This window comes from Lemur catta, chromosome 1 (assembly GCF_020740605.2).
Source record: "Lemur catta isolate mLemCat1 chromosome 1, mLemCat1.pri, whole genome shotgun sequence".
NCBI lineage: Eukaryota > Metazoa > Chordata > Mammalia > Primates > Lemuridae > Lemur > Lemur catta.
The window spans coordinates 3,660,571-3,683,702 of NC_059128.1; the positions used below are offsets into that span (position 1 = coordinate 3,660,571).

General features: G+C 42.9%; 1 protein-coding gene across 6 annotated transcripts in view; it reads right to left on the reverse strand.

The window, feature by feature from the left end:
- Nucleotides 1–274: 274 nt before the first annotated feature.
- PPP2R5C (protein phosphatase 2 regulatory subunit B'gamma) overlaps nucleotides 275–23,132 on the reverse strand; it is a 139,306-nt gene continuing 116,448 nt past the window's right edge. For 3 of the 6 annotated variants that reach the window (XM_045529020.1, XM_045529232.1, XM_045529391.1), the window contains 6 exons: nucleotides 22,390–22,560; nucleotides 19,311–19,438; nucleotides 16,908–17,009; nucleotides 14,465–14,537; nucleotides 9,164–9,280; nucleotides 275–2,853 (listed from right to left, as the gene is read on the reverse strand). In XM_045529020.1, the coding sequence (XP_045384976.1) occupies nucleotides 2,722–2,853; nucleotides 9,164–9,280; nucleotides 14,465–14,537; nucleotides 16,908–17,009; nucleotides 19,311–19,438; nucleotides 22,390–22,560 (723 nt within the window). In that variant the 3' untranslated portion in view covers nucleotides 275–2,721. Of the gene's footprint in view, nucleotides 2,854–5,045; nucleotides 5,118–9,163; nucleotides 9,281–14,464; nucleotides 14,538–16,907; nucleotides 17,010–19,310; nucleotides 19,439–22,389; nucleotides 22,561–23,132 lie in introns of all 6 variants that reach the window. The other 3 variants (XM_045529173.1, XM_045529305.1, XM_045529094.1) reach the window with 2 other exon arrangements.

Genomic DNA, 23,132 nt, shown 5'->3' on the forward strand with positions numbered 1-23,132 from the left:
CAACTCCATGGCTAAATTTAGTTTCATGATGAGCAATAAAATCCACACGTTCTTTATTTAGTCCATATAATACACCATTTTGTAGAGATTTTTTTTTTAAATTAGATAAAAGAGCATATTAAATGGCAAGTGTATGAAGTTTCTCTTCATAAACAATGTCAAAACAAAAAGTTTTGAATTACAAAATGTTAAAAAATATGTAGGTACTTAACATTTCACTACAGCATAAAGTTACAGATATTTTCTAAAGAAAAATAATTGTGCCACTTACCTATTTTTGCTGTTTCTATGAACTTTTTTATTCTGTACATAGGACATTTTGTACAAAATATGAAGTCTACATTTTTATTACTTATTACCATAAAACAAAGATACAATGTATGTACAATATTAAAAGGAAGCCATACTAAAGCCACACTAAAAAGACACTCGGAATCATGACATTTCTGATGTACAGATACATTTTGGAAAGAGTAAAGATGCCAAACGCAGAACTTTATGAAGAAAAACAGTCACCAGTTTATTTTCAATGTAGTACTTTTGAAATCAATTCGGTACAGAATAAACAATGTATCTATATAATACATAAGTCGAACAATTAGCACAGGGAATCCGAGTACTAACTAGGGAAACTTTAATAGGCCAAAATATTAAGTAATACTCTTGCCAAAGAAAATCTGTTTCTCTCAAAACTTTTTTTTTCCTTTTTGGTGAGTGTTTGTCTTCAATAAAGAGCAGAAATAAAACCTAGACAAAAAGATGTTCTTATACATTGAGCTTTACACAATCACCCAAACATTGATATTTTGCTTCTTCCCGAGGGCAAAAAGAGAGGCTTCCCAGAAACCTCCCTCTCAAACATACTGAACATCCCAAACCAAGGATATCTGAGAATCTATCAGCTAAAGACGGAAGTTCAAACAATGGTATATATCAAAATACATAAGACGCTGCTTTATACAATAAAAAGCACCCTTTTTCCCTCAAGAGGAGAAGGCATCTAAACTTTTTTTAAATTATAGATTTCATAATGGTAAAATGGATAGATACTTGTCAAGTTTCTCAGGAAGTGTTCTTCTCACAAAGTGGACTCGTCCACTCCTGCTGGGGCGACCTGTGACTGAGGACTAGCCTTGTTCTTAACACAAGAAACCCCTCCCCCCCAGATTTTCCTCCAAGACACAAGGAAATAAACATTGTCCAAGGACTTAAATGACACCGCTGGGCAACAGGCACCACAGCTGCACAAGGAACAATGTCTGCGTTTCACAATCTTTTAATGGATACCCGAGACCTTGATTAAAAAACAGATCCTAAAAGAAGCCACATTTTGTCTTTATGCATCAAGACGCTTAACATTAAGTTATATAATCTTATGCCAGAGACAAAAGAAACTAGAATCACTGGTTTAGAATAAGCAGTACACATCTCAAGTAACTTTCAAGCAGGATAAATAAGTCAAAATACTGGCCACCCTGAGAGAAATAAAGAATAGACAAAGCACTAAGTTTAAAGATTTTTCTCCTCGTGCTATTCCATCTAAAACAAAAGCTCAGTACATGCAAGGAAGTCTGTGAATATATAGCAGCATTTGAAGACCGATGAAAACTCAGACACTGTATTTTCCTTATGAGGTGCTGATAACGTGTGCTCTTTTCAACAGAAAGAGGTTCACTTCATGTCACCCTCACTGGTGCTTCCTCTAAGCTCTTAGAACCACATGACAGCAATAAGTGAACGCAGTGGCAGTCCCCGGCACGTACAATGTCATTTTTGTTACTTTATGCCAAAGGCAGCTGCAGTCTGCATTAGGCCAAGAACTGTCTTAGCTCCAAATGATCTCATTCTAACTTTCTACAGAGTGTGGAATTCTTAGAGACTATAATTTCATTAATTCAAAAGTCTTATTGCAGGGTAACAATGTATAAATAGATGAAAAAAATCCCCAAATAAAAATATGAACACATAATTTTTAAATTCCAATTTCAGTTAAGGTAGACGGAGAAAGCTCTTTTAAAATAAGTTTGTTCTATGAGCTTACTCCTGGAAACCCGGTGTTGTACCACAATCTTGGAAAATATGGCTTTAGGTACACGTAAGAGAAGGAGACATGGTACCCATGTCATTAATCAACGTAAAGAAACACCTTAGAAGATACCAGTGGCCGAGGATTGTCATGTCACTTTTCCCAGTACGTGTGTTAGAACATGAAAGGAAAGAGCCTTTTCAGTGAGATTAAGAAAATAAACAAACAAAACCTGCTGGCGTAACAATCACGTGGAAACAATTTCAAAGGTTGTAAAGTCTTAAAAAATAGGTAATATTTTTTAAAGTGTTCCTTTGATTTGAAAAACATTGATATTATCATAGAACCACCTATTTTAAAGGACCACAAATTCCATTTGGGTAGGACATGAGGATGAGGAGCAGGGTGCTTTCCTATAGCTCTGATTTTTGTGCAACAGTCTTATTTAGGACTACGCTGGGTGATGACGACACTGTGAAGACACTGTCATCAACCCACGGCTCTGCCAGCGGGGTCTGAGAAGTCACCATTGTTTGAACTCCTAATCTCGAGCTGAGGCGGACGTACGTTATTGCCTACAACGGGGTCGAAGAAAGCTTTGACTTTGAGTGTAACTGACTGGTATGGCACAAAAAGTGTGTGTTTTCTACAGAATCCAGAGAGGAAGTGGCGGCCAGCTGGCGGCGCTCCGGAGGTTAGCGTCCGTCCGGGGAGACCAGCTCGTCGGCCCTGCAGTGAGCTTCCAAGGCTTTCTTGGTGTGGGGATCCTGAGGCAGCTCGGACTTGCGGCGTGCAAGAGGACGGTCCTTCTTCAGATCTTTCTGTGCCTGGAATTAAAAAGGCAATGGAGTTGGCTACAAACTGAGTGATTGAAAAGCGAGCTCACTTCTACATGAGCAGTCAAAGCATAACTACGAGGCACACGTGCATCATCCACATGCTAATACTTCACTGGCCACCAGGAAAGCACAGGTTTCCTATCATGGTAATTCATGAAAAATATCTTGTCTATTAAAGACCATCAATTAGTGTGAAGGACTGTGTGTATAATATCGGCACTTTGGTCTTCTAAACTGTGTAGTGTTTGTACAGAGTACTCAGTACCTCTATTTTGCAGAATTCACTGCTAATAAATCTCATAAATACCCTATTTCATAAAATGTTACCAAAGCCATTTTATGGCCTTATCTATTACAGAAACATTTCAGAAAGTAGACATTTCCTTTGGAGGTAAATAAAAAGAATGGACGAAAAACACTTAGACTGGATTTAAAACCAGTAAGAGATCTAAAACTTGTATCAAATTAAAAAAAAAGATACTTCTTTCTCCAATCCATCGTCTTCCTAAAGTTTTGGAAAATTTGGTTTCACTTAAAAAAAAAATTAAGTGAGCACCATTTCTGCAGGACAATTTAGACAATCATATCTGCAATAAAAGGGACACATGGTATGGGGAGGTGACATACTGAAAGCATCCACTTCCATGAACAGTAGTAAAATAATTCAGTTTTAAACTAGACCCATTGCATTAACACCAGTATTTTCAGAGAAAACACACTATTTAAATCATCCAGAAGACTGTATATACCAGAAGATTGCCAATTAGTTAGAAACTTTTTGAATAAAATTTCCTTAACCAGAATCAGGTCTTCCTTTCGGTTTAGTGTCTCCATCAAAAAGCCAGTGTTAAAAGATAGTTACTTTTGTGGTACATCTACCAGAGAAAATTTGTCTTAAGTCAATCATTTGACAACAAAAAGAACATAAGTGTAACAACTTCTCATAGTTTCCAGATGCCTGATTTCAGTACAGTATGTAAAATACATTCTCCTTTGCTTTGATGAAAAATTCAAGGACCTGCAGAAGTCACAAATGAAAAGTTTTACAGAGCTAAGTATTTCTTAGCAGTGTTCTTGGTAAATATATCTATGAAAACATCAATAATGTCAAGGTTTAAAAAGAATTTTGTGTGACATTTTAGGATTATTTCTAGAAATGTTATTTGAATATTAACATTCACTCATGGTAAATGCAGGACTTTTTGATTTTTTTCTCCTGGAAACCAGTGTCAGATGGTTTTAGGAGAGCCACCCACATTCGGAGACAGTAAAGGTCACAGTTCCCTAGGGACGGTCACCAGTCACAGTACTTGTAAGGGTGCGTTAGCACAGAAAGCATGTCTGCTTTCAACCCACGAGAAATTCAGAGGGGAAATTCTGCCCTGAATTTTATGCCCATTTTATGTTGATCTGTAAAACAAAACAAAGTAGACCAAGATTTTTATATACTTGAAATATATGTAACTATTGCTGAAATACCCACTCTAAAGAGAAGAAACATTTTAACAGAAAAAAGCAATAGCAAAATGTTGGAGCTGGAACCAATGAATGCAAATTGAGAACACACATGTGACCCAAGGACTTCTGAAAGGACAGGAAACTGGTGGGCATATCTGGGCCTCTCTGCTTAGGTGTTTTAAACCAGAGTGTAAAGCAGAGGATAATTTTACAAACCACAAGGGGAGAAAATGAGAAAACCAGGAGGCAGGAAAGAAAGAGTGAGATGTCATGCTGCCGGAGCCCTAGGTGAGCGATGCCTGGAGGAGGGGGGTGCGGGCGCACATGCTGGCGGGGGTGGGCACACGGGCAGGTGGACGAGCACCGCTAGGGGCGTCTCTGCATAGATGCAAGCTGGGGGCCGGGGCCTGTGTTCTGCAGCTCACTGGCAGGCTGGGCGGCTAAACATAAACATAAATGCTAAAAGAACACTGGGGACTGGGCATATGTGACTGTGCAAGTTTTCCTCTGATAAAGAAATAAATTCAAACTTTACTACTTAATTTGGGACAGAAATAACCAACATTTCTTAAGGGACCAAATTTCTTTAACTTTGTCTTGACCATCACAAGCTGGAATGACATGGAAAAAAGGAAAATACTTCATGTACACACGTTCACTTGTCGATTCTTTTCCTAGAGAAGAGAGCCTTCCATATGTGCTACACGGTGAATAAGCAATACCTGCACTGCCCACCTTCCGTCTCTCTACACCTTCCTTACTTGCACGGTTGACACTGCTTTTCTCCCGACCAACTGTTAAAAATGAGAATTGTAAACATTTTAAATGTCTCTGACATAAATGTCACTCATGTGAAATTTACTAGTTTTCTTCCCATGTTCTGTATAGGGTTATACCAGTTTCTCAAAGGAAACCCACATAATGGTTCTGACAGGTAAATACACAGTTTAATTTCTCCACAAAATTCCAGCCCGCTACATTCATCAGATCAGGGTCTCCTCCCTCCTCTTCTCCTGCCACCGTCTACCTCTCACACCTACCTTGACCCAACACTGAAATCATTTTAAAGAAATGTAGAACTATTTTGGAAAAATAAAGTTAGCTGAAAATGAAATTAAAGGGGCACTGAAACTATTCAAATCACTAAACATAAAAACCAAAAGCTTATTTTTTAGCTATAACTATGTCAATTTGGTCACCAAATTGTGCACATTTTTCCTGTATCTTGGTACCTTCTTTTTGCTTTAACCACAGTGTTTCTGGGAATTTGAGGAAAACAATTCCAAACATTTTTAAATTAAGTAGAGTCTATCCTTTCAAATGTTACACCTCAGAGACTACACTTCATTTAGATAGGTTGAGAATCAACTGAATTCAACTGATTCAATGACATTCGATTGATGCACAGAAATCTATAACTCTTAAAATTGGGTAGTGCTGTTAAGTCTTCCAACTTTGCTCTCTTTCAGAGTTGTTTTGGCTATTCTAGGTCCTCAGACTTTCCATATGAATTTTAGAATCAGCTTGTCAATTTCTTGAGGAAAAAAGAGATTCTGCTAATTTGGGAAGAACTGACACCCTAAATGGCATTGTCCTCCGCCCCCCCCCGGAACATGAGCCATAGAAATCTAAAGGTAAGGTGCGGGAATGACTGTAAGTCAACTACCCAGGAAATTCAGTCACAGAACCTAATTTCAAGAATTGTGAAGACAAACAAGGAAGCAAACATGCTCTAGAAGTTCTCTAAGAACTATCCTGTCTACAATTACATTTAGAACTAAATGAGCAGATGGCTACAGGACTAACTCCTCCCATCATTATACAGGTGATGGGGGGGGACTTGCCCCTTTCTAGGGGAAGTGGACAGGTCAGCCAGTTGGGGGGGTTCCGTGACACTGGGTATCATACAAACACTGGCACTGACTTTCAAAGGCAGCTTTACTCAAAAGGAGAATGCTACTTTGGTTTGTGTTCTTGATCAAGTTCTCGATCTACAAAGTATGACCTAAACTGTAAATATGTCCATAACCTTCGGGTTCATTACATTTTGGGCACGGTTTATTCTTTTCCTAGCTTTAATTTTGACCTAGTCAAAGGATGTATTAAAAAAGAAAAATTCCCCAACCCTAAAATATTTAATGTGTAAGAATTAGCTTGGAAACCATCAACTTCCTTTTCAATTTTGTGTGGTTCAATGCCTTTTTTAAAAAATTTGTTTTTAAAATTTTAATTTTTTTTTGAGATAGGGTTTCTCCTTGTTGCCCAGTCTGGAGTACAGTGGTGTGATCACAGCTCACTGGGGCCTGGAACTCCTGAGCTCAAGTGATCTGCCTGCCTCAGCCTCCTGAGTACCTGGCACTATAACCATGCACCATCATGCCCGGCTAATTTCTTAATTTTTTGTAGAAATAGGGGTCTCATTGTGTTGCCTATGTTGGTCTCGAACTCCTGGCCTCATGCAATCTTGCCACACTGGCCTCCCAAAGTGCTGGGATTACAGGCGTGAGCCACTATGCCCAGCCTGGCCTCATGTCTTAAAAATGAATGTGTCCTAACAAATTCCAAGGCAGGCTTCCTCACAGGAGAGACACTGATTTTGATTTCCGTCTGCTTGCAGTACTGGGGCCAGCTCACATGTCTTTAGCAAATTTGAAGCCATAAAATCAAAATGGTAACCTTAAATTCCTAAGTTAAAAAAATATCTAGGAGGAACATTAACACCCCTACAGATAGAGAAAAATATATGGATTTTCATATTTTTGATGAAATCTCATTGCTAAGAATATTGTGAGGAAAGTATGGAATTAGACAGAAAATTGGTTATTGATGTTCACCAAGTGTTCATTGAGCTTTTCTACTGTATTTTTTGTATTTTCAAGCTCCGATGAGCTAAAAGATGTATTCATTCACATTTTTCATCTTCACCTAAGTTGAGGAAGCAGGTGGGCAGGAAGAGGCAGATAAATATGGCCAACCATGGCTGGGCAAGGTGGCTCATGCTCGTAATCCCAGCACTCTGGGAGGCTGAGGTGGGAGGATTGCTTGAGCTCAGGAGTTTGAGACCAGCCTGAGCAAAAATGAGACCCTTGTCTCCACTAAAAATAGAAAAATGAGGTGGGTGTGGTGGCGCACGCCTGCAGTCCCAGGTGCTTGGGAGGCTGAGGCAGTAGGATTGCTTGAGCCCAGGAGTTTGAGGTTGCTGTGAGCTAGGCTGATGCCATAGCACTCTAGCCCGGGCAACAGAGCAAGACTCTGTCTCAAAAACAAAGGCCACCACAGGTGCTGGCACCAGAGCCCTTTCCTTGCACAGCACCATGAGGAAGCAACCTTGACCAGCACCATCCAATCAAAGCACAATGCCAGCCACGATGTAATTCCAAATCTTCTGGTGGTCACATCAAAAAAGTTAAAACAAATGGGGGACATTCATTTTAACAATATATTTTAGCTCAGTACAGCATAAGTATCACTAATCCAAAAATTTAAAATCCAACATGCTCCAAAATCCCAAAGTTTTTGAGTGCTGACATGATGCTCAAAGGAAATGTTCACTGGAACATTTTGGATTTCAAGTTTTTGGATCAGAGATTCTCAGACTGGTAAGTATATATATGCAAATATTCTAAAATCTGTAAAAACTTGAATTCCAAAACACTGCTGGTCCCAAGCATTTTGCTTAAGGGCGACTCAACCTCCATTTCCAAAATGTGATTATTTCAACATATAATCAATATTGTTGAAATCAAACGAATGAGATGTTTTTACGTTCTTCTCTTCACACTAGTCCTGGTATGCTCATGGGCATCCTACACTGACAGCACAGCCCACCTCAGATGTGTCCCCTTCAAGTGCTCTGTAGCCAAGTGTGGCTTGTGGCTGCCTGTGCTCTTGTGATGTCTCATCCTGTCTGATCAGGTGGGGACACGATTTACTTGAATCAAACACAAACAGATTTACAAAAAACCCCTCCCTGTGTCACTGAGCCCCAAATGGCACTAGAATCATAAACCATCTGCATACAGCACACAGTGTGAAGTAATGGGAGTAACTTCAGCCTCTCTCATTTCCTACACTTCAGAACTTTGGAGCGGGATGTTTTCAGGAATTCCTCCACTGGTCAAAGGGGACTACAGTTTCTAAGTGAGACAGGCCAATGTCCCCACACCCACTTGGGACTACGTCTGTTTACATGTTATTTGAAATAGGGAGTATATATTCCCAGTTTAGTAAAAAGAGGAACAGGAGGCTCTCTTTAAATCAGTGGTGACTAAATATTTATTTCCACAACAATGGAAACAAACCCACTAGAGCACTAGAGGTATTCAGACAGAGCCTGGCCCTGCAACAGAGGCACAGAAAGACAGTAGGGGGTGGGGTGGGGAGGAAGAGGGCGACGACCATGACAGTGAAGACAAGGACAAGGGCTCTATCTGGTGTCCTGGGGAGGGGGGTCATTAGTACCTGCTGTGAAAAGCTAAAAGGGACATCTCTGGGCCAGAGCAGAAGTCAGAGGGATGCAAAGGGAAAAGCTAGTGGTAAGATGTTGCTGCGAAGCTTTTGATTTTGCTCAAGCTGACATTTAAAGAATAGTTAAGAATTGGGATTATTACTGTTAAAGTAAATGACGAAACAAATCCCAGGCACATACTTAATCCTTAAAATTATTCCTAGTAATTTGATCACTAAGAGCTATGGACAACATGTTTCCTATAAGATTATCAAAATTTAATTTTTAATTTTAGCTTAAACAGAAGGCACTGAGGCGTTATCACATCTCCTGCTAGAACTGTAAGTGAAATCTATAAGGGGCGCATCCCAGCTGAGCTCTGTGCACTTTTACCTGACGAGCCTCGTCGTTCACTGTCTTTCTCAGCATCTGCACATCTTCAAATAAAGGCCCATCTGTCTCCATTGCAACCGGAAGGCTCATGGTGCTCGCTTGACTATACACTGTGTACTGCAATGCAAAGTGTGCAATCACTCTCTGTTAGGCGCTCAGGTTCTGAACTCCGAGGGGGCTCATCCTGGCCAGAGGACACGTCTCCCCTGCAGCCCTCCCCCAGAACCCCCTCCAGCATGAAGCCCACTTGACGGGAAACACTCGCCTACGACTACAGCCATGTTGGCCCTGCCATCTTCTGCAACCAGAGAGCTGAGTCTCCTGCAATCCAGGTTGCACTCTGGCCTTCCGCTGGCCCCAGAGGTTGCTGCCAGGCCCTCCTGGGTCCCCTAGTGCCTGACGCACAGTCAGCTCACGCCAGGCCTGGTAGTCTCTGATGCTCTGACTCCACATGGGCAACCGAATGCCAGGGGGCAGGCCATGGTTTGGTCACTGGGAACGGTTTCACTGCTGAAACCTTCACCTGTAACCTCCCATTCTTCGCACAACCTGCTAACCTCCCGGGTCTTTTCCCATACTCCACCATCCTCTTCCTCATTGAGGCAGCTGCCCCAACTCCTTTTATCCCATTTACTCAGCATTTTCCTAACTTGCTTGAATCCTTTCACCCTATCCCCAAAGTCTTTGTTCTCTACCAAATGAACACAGCCTGGGTTAGTGTGACAGCACCCATCTCTCCTCTGCCTGCCCGGGCTGGCGCTGCCGGCTCCCCCGGCATACCCACGTGGTCCCCACACTCCTGTCCAGTTCCCTGCAGGGTGGCCCTGTGACTCTTCCACCCTCCTTGTGGCCTAGGCCAGGCAGGCTCTTGTTTGCACTGCAGAGGGCTCACCAGTCCCTTGGCCCTGCTGACTTTTTGTTTGAGTGTAGCAGGGTAAGATCACCTCAGAGGGCTGCTGTGGCGGCTAAACAAGATAGCCTGATCGTAAGTGTCCGGTGTGTGCTCTGGGGGCGGGGAGGGACAATGGGAAGCATCTGTGTCTGCTGTGAACTGGGGACCACACTAAGTGCCTCATTCTCCCTGCAGCAGACAGACACCTGTCCACTGCCACTCCCATGTGGCTGAAGGGGGAACCGAAGCACAAGGAGGTTGGGTAATTTGCCCAAGGTCTCAGAGCACCTAAGGGGGCAGCTGGGTTCGGAGCCCCTTGCCCTGCGGCCTCTCCCCACCCCCTCCTCCGGCCCAGGATCCTCAGCTGGGGGCCACATGGTTGGCTTCGGCTCTCACCTCTCCATCCCTGAAACCTCCCTCTGTCTCTGTGGCACCGGCCTTCTTTGGTCTTTCTTCTCCGTCCAGGGGACCTGGGTTCCTCTTTCCTCTGAGATCTCTGGCCCTTTCACACACTTCCTGTGGGGGCTCTTGCCCCTTGCCCGTGACCCCTCCTTGTGCACGCGTGGCTTCCCCACCTCCCTGCCCAGCCCTCTCAGCTCCAGGCCCACCTGCCTCCTTCCTGCCTCTCATGCAGCCAGAGCCACACCCTCCACTTGGTTCCTTCCCTCTGGCAGCTCTGTCCAGAGCCACCCCACACGTTTCTACAGAGCCCCCGCCCCACCAGCCCTTCCCAGCACACCAGCCATGCTGCTGCCAGAAGTGCTTTTGAAAATGCAAGTCTGACCAGGTCATTTTGCCCTTTCTGGCTTTTTAATATTGGCTCACATTTTTGGGGATAAAGGCCAAACTTGTCCCACTCTCTCCAGCTTCATCTTTCACGCAGACCACACCCAGACCGGCCCCGTCGCCAGCCCAGGCCCAGGCTGGCAGCCTCCTCACTCTTCTCTACCTCGGCCTCAGGCCCCTTCCCCAAATTCACACTGTTATGTCTGCCGAGTCAGACTGCAAGAGGCCCAGCAATCCTCCGGTGCCCTGGGCACCCCTCCGCCGTGGCCATCCCATTCCCACACCGTTTCTTTTTAAAGACATGAACTAATAAGCTGTTCGCTGCACCTCTAGTGTAGCACTTGGGTGTGTGTTGCTACTGCACGACCTGAACTGAGCTCTCTGTCCCCAGGCGCTGGCTCCCTCGTGGGTCCTGAGCTCCTCGAGGCCGGGGGCTGTGTCTTGTTCTTATCTCTGTACCTCTGGAAATGTCCACAATTCAGGACACACACACACACAGTGCCTCGCCCTCGAGGGGGTTCCCAGTCAGGTGGGAAGATACAGAAACATAAATGACTGCAACACTCATGAGATGGTGCAGGGGATTGTTTTAAACCAGTATCTCAGCTTTTGACTGCTCAAAAAAAAAAAAAAAACCAAAAAACAAACAAACAAACCAAAAACCAAAAAACCCAAACAACAAACCAAACCACAGTGCTTTTCACAGAACCTACCAACAGCCTGTACTTAGAGCGCGGCTCCCTGGGACTCAGGGCAAAGGACAGTCCCCTTAAGCAGGAGGAAATGAATGTCCCGCAGTAGGTACCGGCAGGAAAGGATTCTTACTAGGAATAAAAACCTTCACTGAGGCTGCAGTTTGTAACAGGGTAAAAGCATACACATTCCCTCATCTAAGCTCATCTCTCAAAGCAAGGGCAGACATGCAGCGCAGAGCCCAGGCTCCTGTGGCATCGCTCTGGTCACTGCAAAGGAAAGAAGCACCCAGGCACGGTGACACTTAAGGTTCACATGAGCAGTGACTTCATCTCACATGACCCCAGGAAAGCCGGGGGTCCAGCAGTAAAACGGTGTATGGCCTCTTTTGGTGCATCAGGAGAAACACGTGTACATTAGAAATCTTCAGTAGTTCATGATTAAAAAAAATAAACCATGTGACATTAAAAAAACCCAATGAAGCTGCCACAACTGCTGAAACAGACAAGACAAAATCCTGACGGCACCAAAGCTTTCCCAAATCCCCAACTGCCCCACTCGGACAGGCATCCTTGTCTGTGACTAGATGAAATACTTGCTTTGTAAACAACAAGGGCAGCATCAGGAAGACTTTTGGTAGACATCAGCGAACTACTGTGAATCACTTAAAAAAACAAAGCCAGTAAATCCATTCTCTCTCTGTCTTTCTCTTTCCTATTTTTTGAGACAGGGTCTTGCCATAATCGCCCAGGCTGCTCTCAAATTCCTTGGTTCATGCGATCCTCTCATGTCAGCCTCTTGAGCAGCTGGGATCATAGGCGTGTGCCACCATGCCCACCCAGTAAGTTGATTCTCAAAAAGGCAGATTTGAGATGGAAAACCAAGCTTCAAAAACCCAACTATTTTCATTATAGAAATAAGCAGCAAAGTGTATTATCCAGAAAATGGTTTACTTTCTATTGTAATGGCAAGCAGTGATCAGAATTTAGAAAAGATTTTCTCTCGAGAGAATGAAAAGCAAGTACTGAGGCCGTAGTTTCCGCTCTGAGTACTGACCCATGAAGTATTTTCCATTTGAGAGACACTGCACCATGGAACTGGAGCGTGTGGACAGGACCATGGGGACTGAATCACAGATAGTTTCAACACAGAGATGAGGGCTCAGGACAGCACTAAGATGGCAGGATCGCGGGAGGTCACCAAAGCTCTAATGCAAACCCACTACATTTATGGTATCATCATAGATAATTTTAAAGAAAGCAACTAAAAACAATTTTAAAAGTTACTTGAGAAAACTCAGGAAAAGTTCAGAAAAAGGGAAAAGAGAACAATATATATTCCAGAAGGAACATTGTTTACAATACAGTAGTGAAACCAGGCCATGTCTGTCAATACAAACAACCAGCTCTTCTTCAATTGTAATTTAAAAGTTATATGCATTTTTAATAGGTCGTGTCTATATTCTAAGTAAATAACTCAGACCTTCTGAGATACATATACACATACATATATATAAAAAATGTGTTTTCCAAGGCTGTTGATGTCGATAGTGCTGGGCCCTTGACAATGTCATAAGGGACACCTGTCACACTCCCTCTGCATGTGGCCCTTCAGAACAAAGCAAGACACCCAGGGGCAATGTTAGGCAGGGCTGAACCATCTAAACCTGCCCCAGATTCAAGCTTCTACTATGTTTTAAAACAAATATCAGTGCATTAACCTCACTTTTAACATAAATCCTATTCATTAAAGTATAATACATATAGCTATCTACCTCAATTATTACACAATTTCAGATAATAATCTTAGAACAGCATTTCTATGTAAGAATATGAATAAATATTATTAGAAAAATGTTGCTTACTTGTTTTAGACAGAATCAAGGACATACGAATAAGAATGTCATTCAACTGTCCTATAGTTCAAGTTTCTTGATTATAGTTTTATCAAAGGGAATACAGACCAATATGTTGTTATATAGGTGAAATATATACTTTAAACTTTATATTCATGTATCACTTTTTATTAATTGTCAGAGAAATTAAAAAACCTACATATCACTTACATAATTATTTATGCATACCTCTCACTAAAAGAAGTACATTGTTTAGTAAAATAATTTCTTTTCTGGGGATTTGAGGAAAGCCTGAGAATTCTTAGTGTGGCAAAGATTCAGACAAATGATTTTCATTATGAGATACTGTTATAACCAGAGAGGCACACAGAACAAAAAGAAACATTTGTAAGCATAATGCTCTAATCATTTAGATCAGTGTACATAAAACCAAAAGACCACAACTATGAAACCCTCCCAGACCATGGTAGACTTGGCTGCCATGACTGCCGGCAGCTCCAGAAGGTATGACCACTTGTGCCCACTGGCTGGAGCACACTGGCACCTGCTGGCGAGGGCGGGGAGAAGGACTAGTCAGTCACTAATATGGCAGAATTAATTCTTAACAATAAAAGGCTGAGCCTATAAAACCTAATATTAGGAAAAAGGACATCAACTACATACTTAATCTATTTCAAATCAAATTTCCTTTCTTTTGGAATTAATTTGATATTAAAAAGAAAGGGAAATAGCGTTTGAGCTACAGCATCTACGACATTTGAGAGAGAAAGCATAGTCTTGGTCCAAAATAGAGGTTACATTTTTTTTTTTGCCATAGTATATTACTAAGATTCATATCTTATTTAAAAAGCAGAGGAAAAAAGTCAATTCTGTGGTAAAATTACATCATGGGGCAAAATAAGTACTTGTACAAGAGGAGGGTTACAAAGTTAAAAGTATTTTTTATTGCAGACATTTTCATATACAATGTTAGTGAAACTGATTTCTCCCCTCCCATGATGAAGACAAATTCCTATTTTAGAAAACCATTCAAGTAACACCCTGGACATTTTCACGTTACTCTCTTTTTTAGTACCTGGGGATTGGCTTTGGCTAGATTTTCTATTTTAACCCATGCTTCTTCTCGTTCTTTCATTTTTAGCTTCTCTCTGAAAAATAGTAAAATGTCATTTGTATTAGAGAGAGGACTCATATTCAAGAAAATGTTAAAGGTTTTGAAAAAGCACAGATGTGTCCAGCAACACAAACACCTGTGTTTCCTTTGTTACCTTCTGGTCTCATTCCACATACTTCATAGTGTTGATCGCAATGTACATAACATGAAAAATGAAATTAAAAACCAAGCATGATTTAAAAGTAAAGATTAAAAAAAACTAATAAAAAGGCTAAAAATTTAACATATCTAAGAATTTAAATTCTTAAAAAAAAATCTTATTCAAGTAAATCTTATGTTTCCATCCTTCTTCCCCTGGTTAGCTGCTTCTTTACAGGACCTATATAACTTAAAAAAAAAAAAAAAAAAAAAAAAGAAATTTTTTTTTTTTTAGGTAGAACCAGGGGTCTCACTATGTTGCCCAGGCTGGTCTCAAACTCCTGGCCTCAAGCCATCCTCCCAACTCAGCCTCCCAAAGTGCTGGGATTACAGGCATGAGCCACTGCACTTGGCCAAGACCTATATAATTTTGATGAAAAGCTTATACATTGGCCGGGTGTGGTGGCTCACGCCTGTAATCCTAGCACTCTGGGAGGCCGAGCCATGTGGATCGTTGAGCTCAGGAGTTCGAGACCAGCCTGAGCAAGAGCGAGACCCCATCTCTACTAAAAATAGAAAGAAATTAGCTGGACAACTAAAAATATATAGAAAAAATTAGCTGGGCATGGGGGTACATGCCTGTAGTCCCAGTTACTTGGGAGGCTGAAGCAGAAGGATTGCTTGAGCCCAGGAGTTTGAGGTTGCTGTGAGCTAGGCTGATGCCACGGCACCCTAGCCTGGGCAACAGAGCGAGAGTCTGTCAAAAAAAAAAAAAAAAAAAAAAAAAAGGGCTTATATATCCCCTGAAAAACGAGGCTATGCCACAGCATAAAGGAACCAAGGTAAAAAGAGCCAGTACTCCAATTCTGACAACATTAAAAAGGAGTAGCCTTACAAGCAGGAGACCCGGGCTGCTGATTCTACTGTTAAGAGTTACACGACCTTCAGTAAATCACTTAACTTGGATCTGATTTTTGGATTCAAAAAGTACATTTGGACCTAGAAAATGTACTACATGATCTCTAAGGTCCCTTTTAGAACGCTATGGTATTCTATGGGAGGAGGATCCACCATCAGAAAAGCCCTGGTGCTCACATGTTTCAAATCTGAACACCGATGAGAACCTGCAGCTCGCAGATCCAACAGCTGGCCCATCTCGCTGTGGCCCTTCGCTACATTTTTGTATGTTTTATTCATTGATGTAATGCCAGAACCTAAAATAGGGACTGGCGTAGAGGTGAACACATATTGTCTAAAAAAATGAATAAATGACAGTTTTATGTGTGTGTATATACATTATACACACTGTATTTTGAATTACATTCATTCAAAACTTATGTATCTTAGTCAGCTTTTTTTTTTTTTGAGACAGAGTCTCACTGCCTCCCTGGGTAGAGTGCCGTGGCGTCATCACAGCTCATTGCAACCTCAAACTCCTGAGCTCAAGCGATCCTCCTGCCTCAGCCTCCTGAGGAGCTCGGACTATAGGTGCATGCCATGATGCTTGGCTAAGTTTTCTATTTTTAGTAGAGACGGGGTCTTGCTCTTGCTCAGGCTGGTCTTAACCTCCTGAGCTCAAGCGATCCTCCCGGAGTACTAGGATTACAGGCGTGAGCCACTGGGCCTGGCCTATCTAAGCCAGTTTTAAGTGATAAGCAAAGAATAAAATCTGCCGACAGTCCACACCCAACTCTTCAAAGTGACTTTTGATAACTAATCATATTATTACTTACACAGTCTAGGGACAGAGCACCTTGTCACCTAGACCATCCATGGACAGATGTGGGCTCTAAAGTCCTCAAAGGCATGAGAGCAGGATCCTGATTTTGCAAAGGACAGACTAGATTCCAGAGAATGCCCACATTCATGGAGATCCTTAAATTAGAATAAAGCTACACTGAAATGAAGACTCTTGCTCTGTCATAATTCAAATTCCTGCCTTATAAACAAGAAAAATTACTACATATTATAGCCTGTAAGTGTCCCCTGAGAAAAGAAGAAATTCAGAAGGTTAAATTCTTGACTTCACATGCATTTTTTGCAAAGAGGGTTAAACTAGTAACATAAGGGAGAGAATAGCTAACTTTAAACATGTGTTCTGTATAAGTTATTATAATAGTTTTAATGTGCTTTCTAAGTATAAGAGGACTGGTTTTGCTTTAAAGTGAAAAATCCACTTTTTAGGACAAAACAATGGAAGAGATTTATTTAGGATTAAGGAAGAAAACCCTCTTGGAAACAATAACTTGTGAAAGGAACAACTTACTTCAGTTTCTCTGCCTTAAACTGTTGAGTGCAGTCATCAAATAGTTTTTGGTTCATCTCCATGAAGAGTTTCAGAGCATTGTATATCAAGCCATGTATCGTCCTATAAAGAAAACTTCACAGTGAAACTCGGGGTCCCCCTCCCCCACCTCTGCCGCAGCCCCACATTCCACAAGCTCCCTGAGCCTCCAAAATGAGAAGCCTGTTGGTTGTGATGCATTCACTTTCTTTCCTTAGAGGCAGCGCCCAGATCTGGAGGCTCTTCCCTCTCGATGGCTCTCCGGCGAGCACAGCAGGCTGCCTGGTCTACAGCCTGGCTGACAGTAGCCAAGAGCCACCTCGCTTGGAGGCTGAATAAAAAATGTTGAAACTTGAACAAATATAATTAAGACAAGATTATAAAAAGGACAATAATGGGATAACTATTTCCTATAAATGTCAGTTTCCTCTGAATCTTAATTCACTGAGGACAGAAAAATTAATTTTAATAATGCCAAAGTAGAGCTTTGAAAGGTAGAAAATAAAATTAGCATGAAACAGCTTAATCAGAACTTAGCTGTGAGGCTCTGGCATACATGGAGAGGGAGAAAGGCCGAACTGTCCCAGCTGAGCCTCTAGATGACTCTGGTCCCAGATGTCATCTGATTGCAACACATAAGAGCCCCCAAGGGACATAAGCAGAAAAACTCTGCCCAGCAGAGCTTGGTCAACCCACAGAATTGTGAGCAACAATACAACAGAGTTAAAAACAAAAAACAAAAAGCTTAACTCTCAAATCATAACCACTTCTTAATCCATTTTATAATAAAACCTAAATTGTATTTAGAAAACACTTAAAAGAATACTTTCTTTGCAATGGGCAGGAAATGAAAGTCAGTTACTAACTGCACTGGCTTTCACGTCACACTAAATGATGCATGAGACATACAGCGAAACTCCAGGGGCCTTTGTTATCACCTGTCCTGTTCAATAAACAAAAAAAAAGTGGCGCTACTGCGCTAACAGCTGCGACCACTGTACTGTCGCTGTGATGGTCCCAGCCGCTGCCGCTGCCACGGAGAGCAGCACCACTGCTAGTCCTGCAGTCCCAGAGTGACGGCAAACATGTACCCAATGTTTGCTTCAAGCGTGTGCCAGGTACTTTATATATATTAACTCTATCTTAATCTTCACAACCAGGTGAAGGTTGCTGCAAACCAAAGCAATTTATTTTCTCTATTTTTCAGATGAGAAAACTGGCCGAGAAAGACCTAGAGAGCTAACTTGCGTAGGTCCAGATGAACCAAGGTAAGGCTGACTGTGGTCTGTCTGCCATTCTCTAGTCACCTCTTGGACGGCCAACGCCCAGAGGACTCTGTGTACTTATGGCCTGGCTCAGTGCTCCGGGGCTCCAGGTGGGCTAATGCCTGTCTGCCTGCTGCCTTGGGGCTTGATTCTGAGGAGGCAGCACCTCCCGCAGCCTTGAGCAGGCAGGGACGGGTGCACAGAGGGCTGGCCCGCAGCAAGAGGGGTGCTGCGACAGACACTGTGAGTCAGGAGACCGTGCTGGAACCTGAGAACCGCTCGCCAGCTCAGGGACTGCAGGTCAGTCGGGCTCCTTATTCCCTCCAAGTCTCACTTTCCTTTTCCCAGGTCTATAAAATAAGGGAGCAGGACGAGATATCGTAGTAGCTCTGCTCTCCCTGCTTTAAATTCTGAGTTACGATTGTAATACACAAAGGAAAAAAATGAAAGAAGATGGAGAAAGAAAAACTGATACTCATATTTATTTAAATAACAAGAGTATTAAATTCAGTATTAAAAAATAATATGGCACCCACACTGCATTGGCAATTTCCTTTTCATGTTTCAAAAGAGTGTTACTTAGTAAATTGATCTATTCATCTTCCTTAAGTAAAAATACAAAGGAGAGAAGTAGAAGTAAGTGTTTGTAACCCCTTGGGCTGTGTTTAGGTCACCGCTCTTCCTTTTTGTACTTGGGTAGTGACACGGGGGTGGTCCTTGGGTCTCACAGACGGACTCACCCAGGGTGTGTGTCAGCAGGGCTCAAGGGACAACCCTGGGAACGGGGTGGCCACTGTGCTCCTGTTGGGGCTGACCCCCATGAGCTTCGCAGCTCCGGAGGGAGCTTAGGAAGGGGCCTCAAGAATGCCGCTACCGAAACCAGCAGCGAGGTGGCTGCAGACAGACGTGCCTCTATATGGTGTGAAATGAGGGTAAGAAGTAAAATAAAAGGCTACAAATACAATCCACACTGCTAGGTGATTTATAAGTCCACAGAGAAATCAGTATTTTTGTTCTGTAACTGATATTTAAAATTTAGACTTTTATTCTAATTGAACCATCAGCAAAATATGCAACATTTAAAAGTGACTAGAGAAGACGAGAGCCAGTTCGTTCTTACTTGTTCCAATGGGTCTTCGAGTTGCGGTACAAGGATGGGAACATGATGGGCAGAATCTTGGCTGCATTGTCACTGATCAAACTCATGATGTACTCGTTATTCCAGTAATACAGTGCCCGCTCTGCCACCTAAAAGACAGAAGTGCACAACCAATGCTGGTGACTGTGCTTGGAAACATTAGGCAGGTGTCCTTACTGTTAAACCTACAAAGAGTAACTAATCATACTGGATCAGAAAGTTACAATTATTTCCATAAATTCAAAATACTCTAGATTGTAACCTTGAAGAGCTGTCAACAAAGAAGCAGATAATTTCTTATATATCAAGAAATCAAGAACACTGTTACTTATTTCTCCATTTATTCAATAAACATTTGTGTTAGACACTGGGCTAGACCCTGAGGACCCAATCAAAGGAGTTCATCCCATCTCTCCAGCACCCCCACTCCCTCCCTCCCTGCCCCATGTTTCTCAGGTCTCCAGGTGTGTGACGTGCTTCAGCACCGAGCATTCACTCAGCAGTGAAACCAAGACAGAAATCCTTGCCTTCAAGAAGCTTCTGTGCTAGCAGGGAAGAGGACAGATGCTGGATGATTCTTTAATTTACTAGAAATGAAAAGTCATGCAGTGAAAGGCAGCAGGGAAGGGGGATGGACAGCGGTGGTGTGCCTGGGGAGGTGTGGCTTCAACGTAGAGGAGTTGACATCTGAGCAGGGATCAGAGGGAGGTCCTGAGATGCCGGCATGGTGGTTGAGGACCCATGGCAAAGACAGCAGGGTGGTGAATGAGTGAGGTGGGTATAGGAGGAACCGAGGTCACTGAGGCTTATCATGGAGCCCAGGCCTGCTGGCCTTGACTCATGGGAAGGCATTGGAGGGTTCCCCCATTTTTACTATTAAAACTTTCACACATACACAAAGCTGAAAGTTTAGTATGATGAGTGTCCACCTCCCTCCACCCAGATCCAACAATAGTTCACACCTACTTGCTGTCTCCATAATCAACAAGCAAATACACGCACGTTCTACAGAACCATCCTAGGGTTTGCGGCAGTGCCAGGGCACCTGGCCTGTCCCGGTCACAGCACACACTGACCTGGGAAGAGGAGCTTCTCCTACATAACCACACGCCATCATCACACCTACATTTGCACAGATCTGACAGCAGCACTCAGACGCTCCGAGCAGAGGGGGCTGACATTTCTGCTGCCAGAAGCTTACAGCCTAGAGATTTGGAGATTGTGGCGCCGTGTGTGCGGGTGGGATGCAGAGAGAATGGCGGGTGAAACTGTGCCAAGCTCAAGAATCAGGGAAGGTTTCTCAGAGGCAGTGAGCTGGGATCAACTTTGCAGAACAGGAGTGAATTAGCTGAAGTGGGAGGGATGTACATACACAAGAACACAAGCGTGAATTAAAAAAAAATGATCATGATCACACTGGTGGCTTGTAGACTAATTCTTATTTAAGAGTTCCATTCCCTGTATTTCAAAAGGCATCTATCTATCTATCTATCTACAAACATACTTGTGGGTAATATTTTAAGCTTTAATTAGAAAACAGAGGAAGCTTCAGATGGTTGATGGTTTAAGTTTTGAATTTTTTTTTCAGTTTCTAACATCAGCAACTTTTTTTTGATAAAAAAAATCTAAAAGTTAAGAATGAACTGGCCTCACGTCTATGTGTCTGGAAAAGATTCAGGAAAGGACTCTGTGCTGATCTGAAGCAGAAGCCAAGATGGGCTCAGCCTGCGTGGGGATAAAGGTGCCAGAGCCAGGAGGCCAGGGAGGGGAGCCTCCAGCTGATGGCCATAGGGAGTCTCGGTGCCAAACTCGCCCTCAGGCGCCACGGCTTGCCTTGGTGTCCCCTTTACACTCTGTGCTTGGCTGGGGTGGCCCATGGGAGGCAAGGCCTCCACACACATGTGGAATGGCGGCCCCATCCCCTGGCTCTTTATAGCTGCACAGCCTCTCACACTCTGTCTGCCCCACCTGGAATTCTCTTCCTTGTGTTCCCGTCACATGCTTTTATTCGAAATGACACATGATGATTTTGTTCATCCCTGTCTTCTCTCAGAAGTATAACATTACCTATGTCAATAGCTATTTCCGCACTTGGGGAAGGGGTTCAGTTTTCAGGAAGCTTCCAACGACCCTCAGTCTCTTCCTGGCGCTCCAGTGCCAGGTGCTCTGGCCTGTGCCCTGCGGTGCGGACACTATAGCTTCTAGGAGACCATACTCCTCTCTGCAAACTGCTCACACTGTAAGTCTTGACAACCACTGTTTTCCTTTTCTAATTCCGCATGTGAGAACTTACAGAAATTTCTAAAATAAGAAGAACTCTATTATCTGCCATGGAAGAGATTCCCTTCTCTGACCCCAACTCAGCCCGTCTCACTTCACAACTGCTGCCCACGCTCCAGACAGACTTCTTACTTTTTTGTCACTTGCTGTGCTTGCTTGTCAGAATTTTATTGGTTTTGGTTTCAATGACCCCTTCAATGACCCCTTCATAAGCATCCTGAAAGGGTCACTTTGGAAGACCCCTTACTTTTGTGGCCTTTTTCTGATCACCCAGGGTCGGGGGAGGTAACTCTGATGTGTTCCCCAAATCCACCCCCCAATCCCTGCCACACAGCCTCCGTCTTCCACTGTATCACCCACTCCCCAGACACCAAGAGGCCTTGCTCATTTTTACCTTGTTCAAGATGAGTACACAATAAATGTCACTCAACAATGCAAAAGGATGGGTGGCAGATGGAGGCAGACAGGCTGACGAGGCCGCTGGGGAAGGCAGCCGCAGAGAGCTGGTGAGCTGAGGCAGGCTTAAGGGTTAAGCAGGAACTTAGGAGAAGAAAGCGGAAGGCAACCCTGGCTAATGCAGCCTTCTCATTCTGGACTTTGGTAGTGACAAAAATCAGAACTATAAATCTCTTTTAAAGGGTAAGGGGAAACGAGTTTATACAATGCCAGAAATGAAGAGCTTATGAAGGGAGAGAATTTCAGAGCTAGAGGTTTCCACCATCAGACTCCCTAAATGAAGATCCTGAAATGGTGTAACTCTCCCTCCCCAGGCCCCACGTACCTGGAAGTGTGGGCTGGAGACACACTTGGCTAACTGCCGGAAAAGAGGCTCCATGATCTTCACAAATTCTGATGGCTCAATTACATCTAAAATCTCTTCCAATTCATTTAAAAACATTACTTCTTTTGGACTGTGAGTCTTTGGCCAGTATTTGAGAAGTGCCATCACCACCTATAAGAGAAAAGACACATGGAATGATGCCCATGAAGTGACAAGGTAAGAGACAGTGACCAGTGAACTCAGGAATCGGTACATGGTTCTTTGTAATTAGAGAAATAGGTATAATTTTATAATATATGCTTTCCTCCTGTCTCAGCCTCTCAAGTAGCTGGGACTACAGGTATGTGCCACTGCGGCCAGCTTAATTCTATATACTTTAGAATCGCAATTTTAATTTATGTGACCCACTCTTTCTGATTAGATACCATTTCAGTAAGAGTCAATTGCTTTAAAAAAAAAAGACTAAAAAATAAGCAATCTGTAGATCATATCAGCACAAAATATTGAATTTGACTCAGTGCAGATTAATACTATTTCTAGAGTTTAGTTATCTTAGTTTTAAAGAAGCAGAAAAATACATAGTAGGCATTTATATGTAAGTACATATACAGCACACACACTGGCACACACCACTGTACAAGTGCAGCCTATTACCCTAAAGCAGTTGTCTGGCACAGTCACGGCAGTACAGCGGAGCCACCACCTAGCTGCCATGCTGGGACCAAGACTGCCGTGCAATTGCT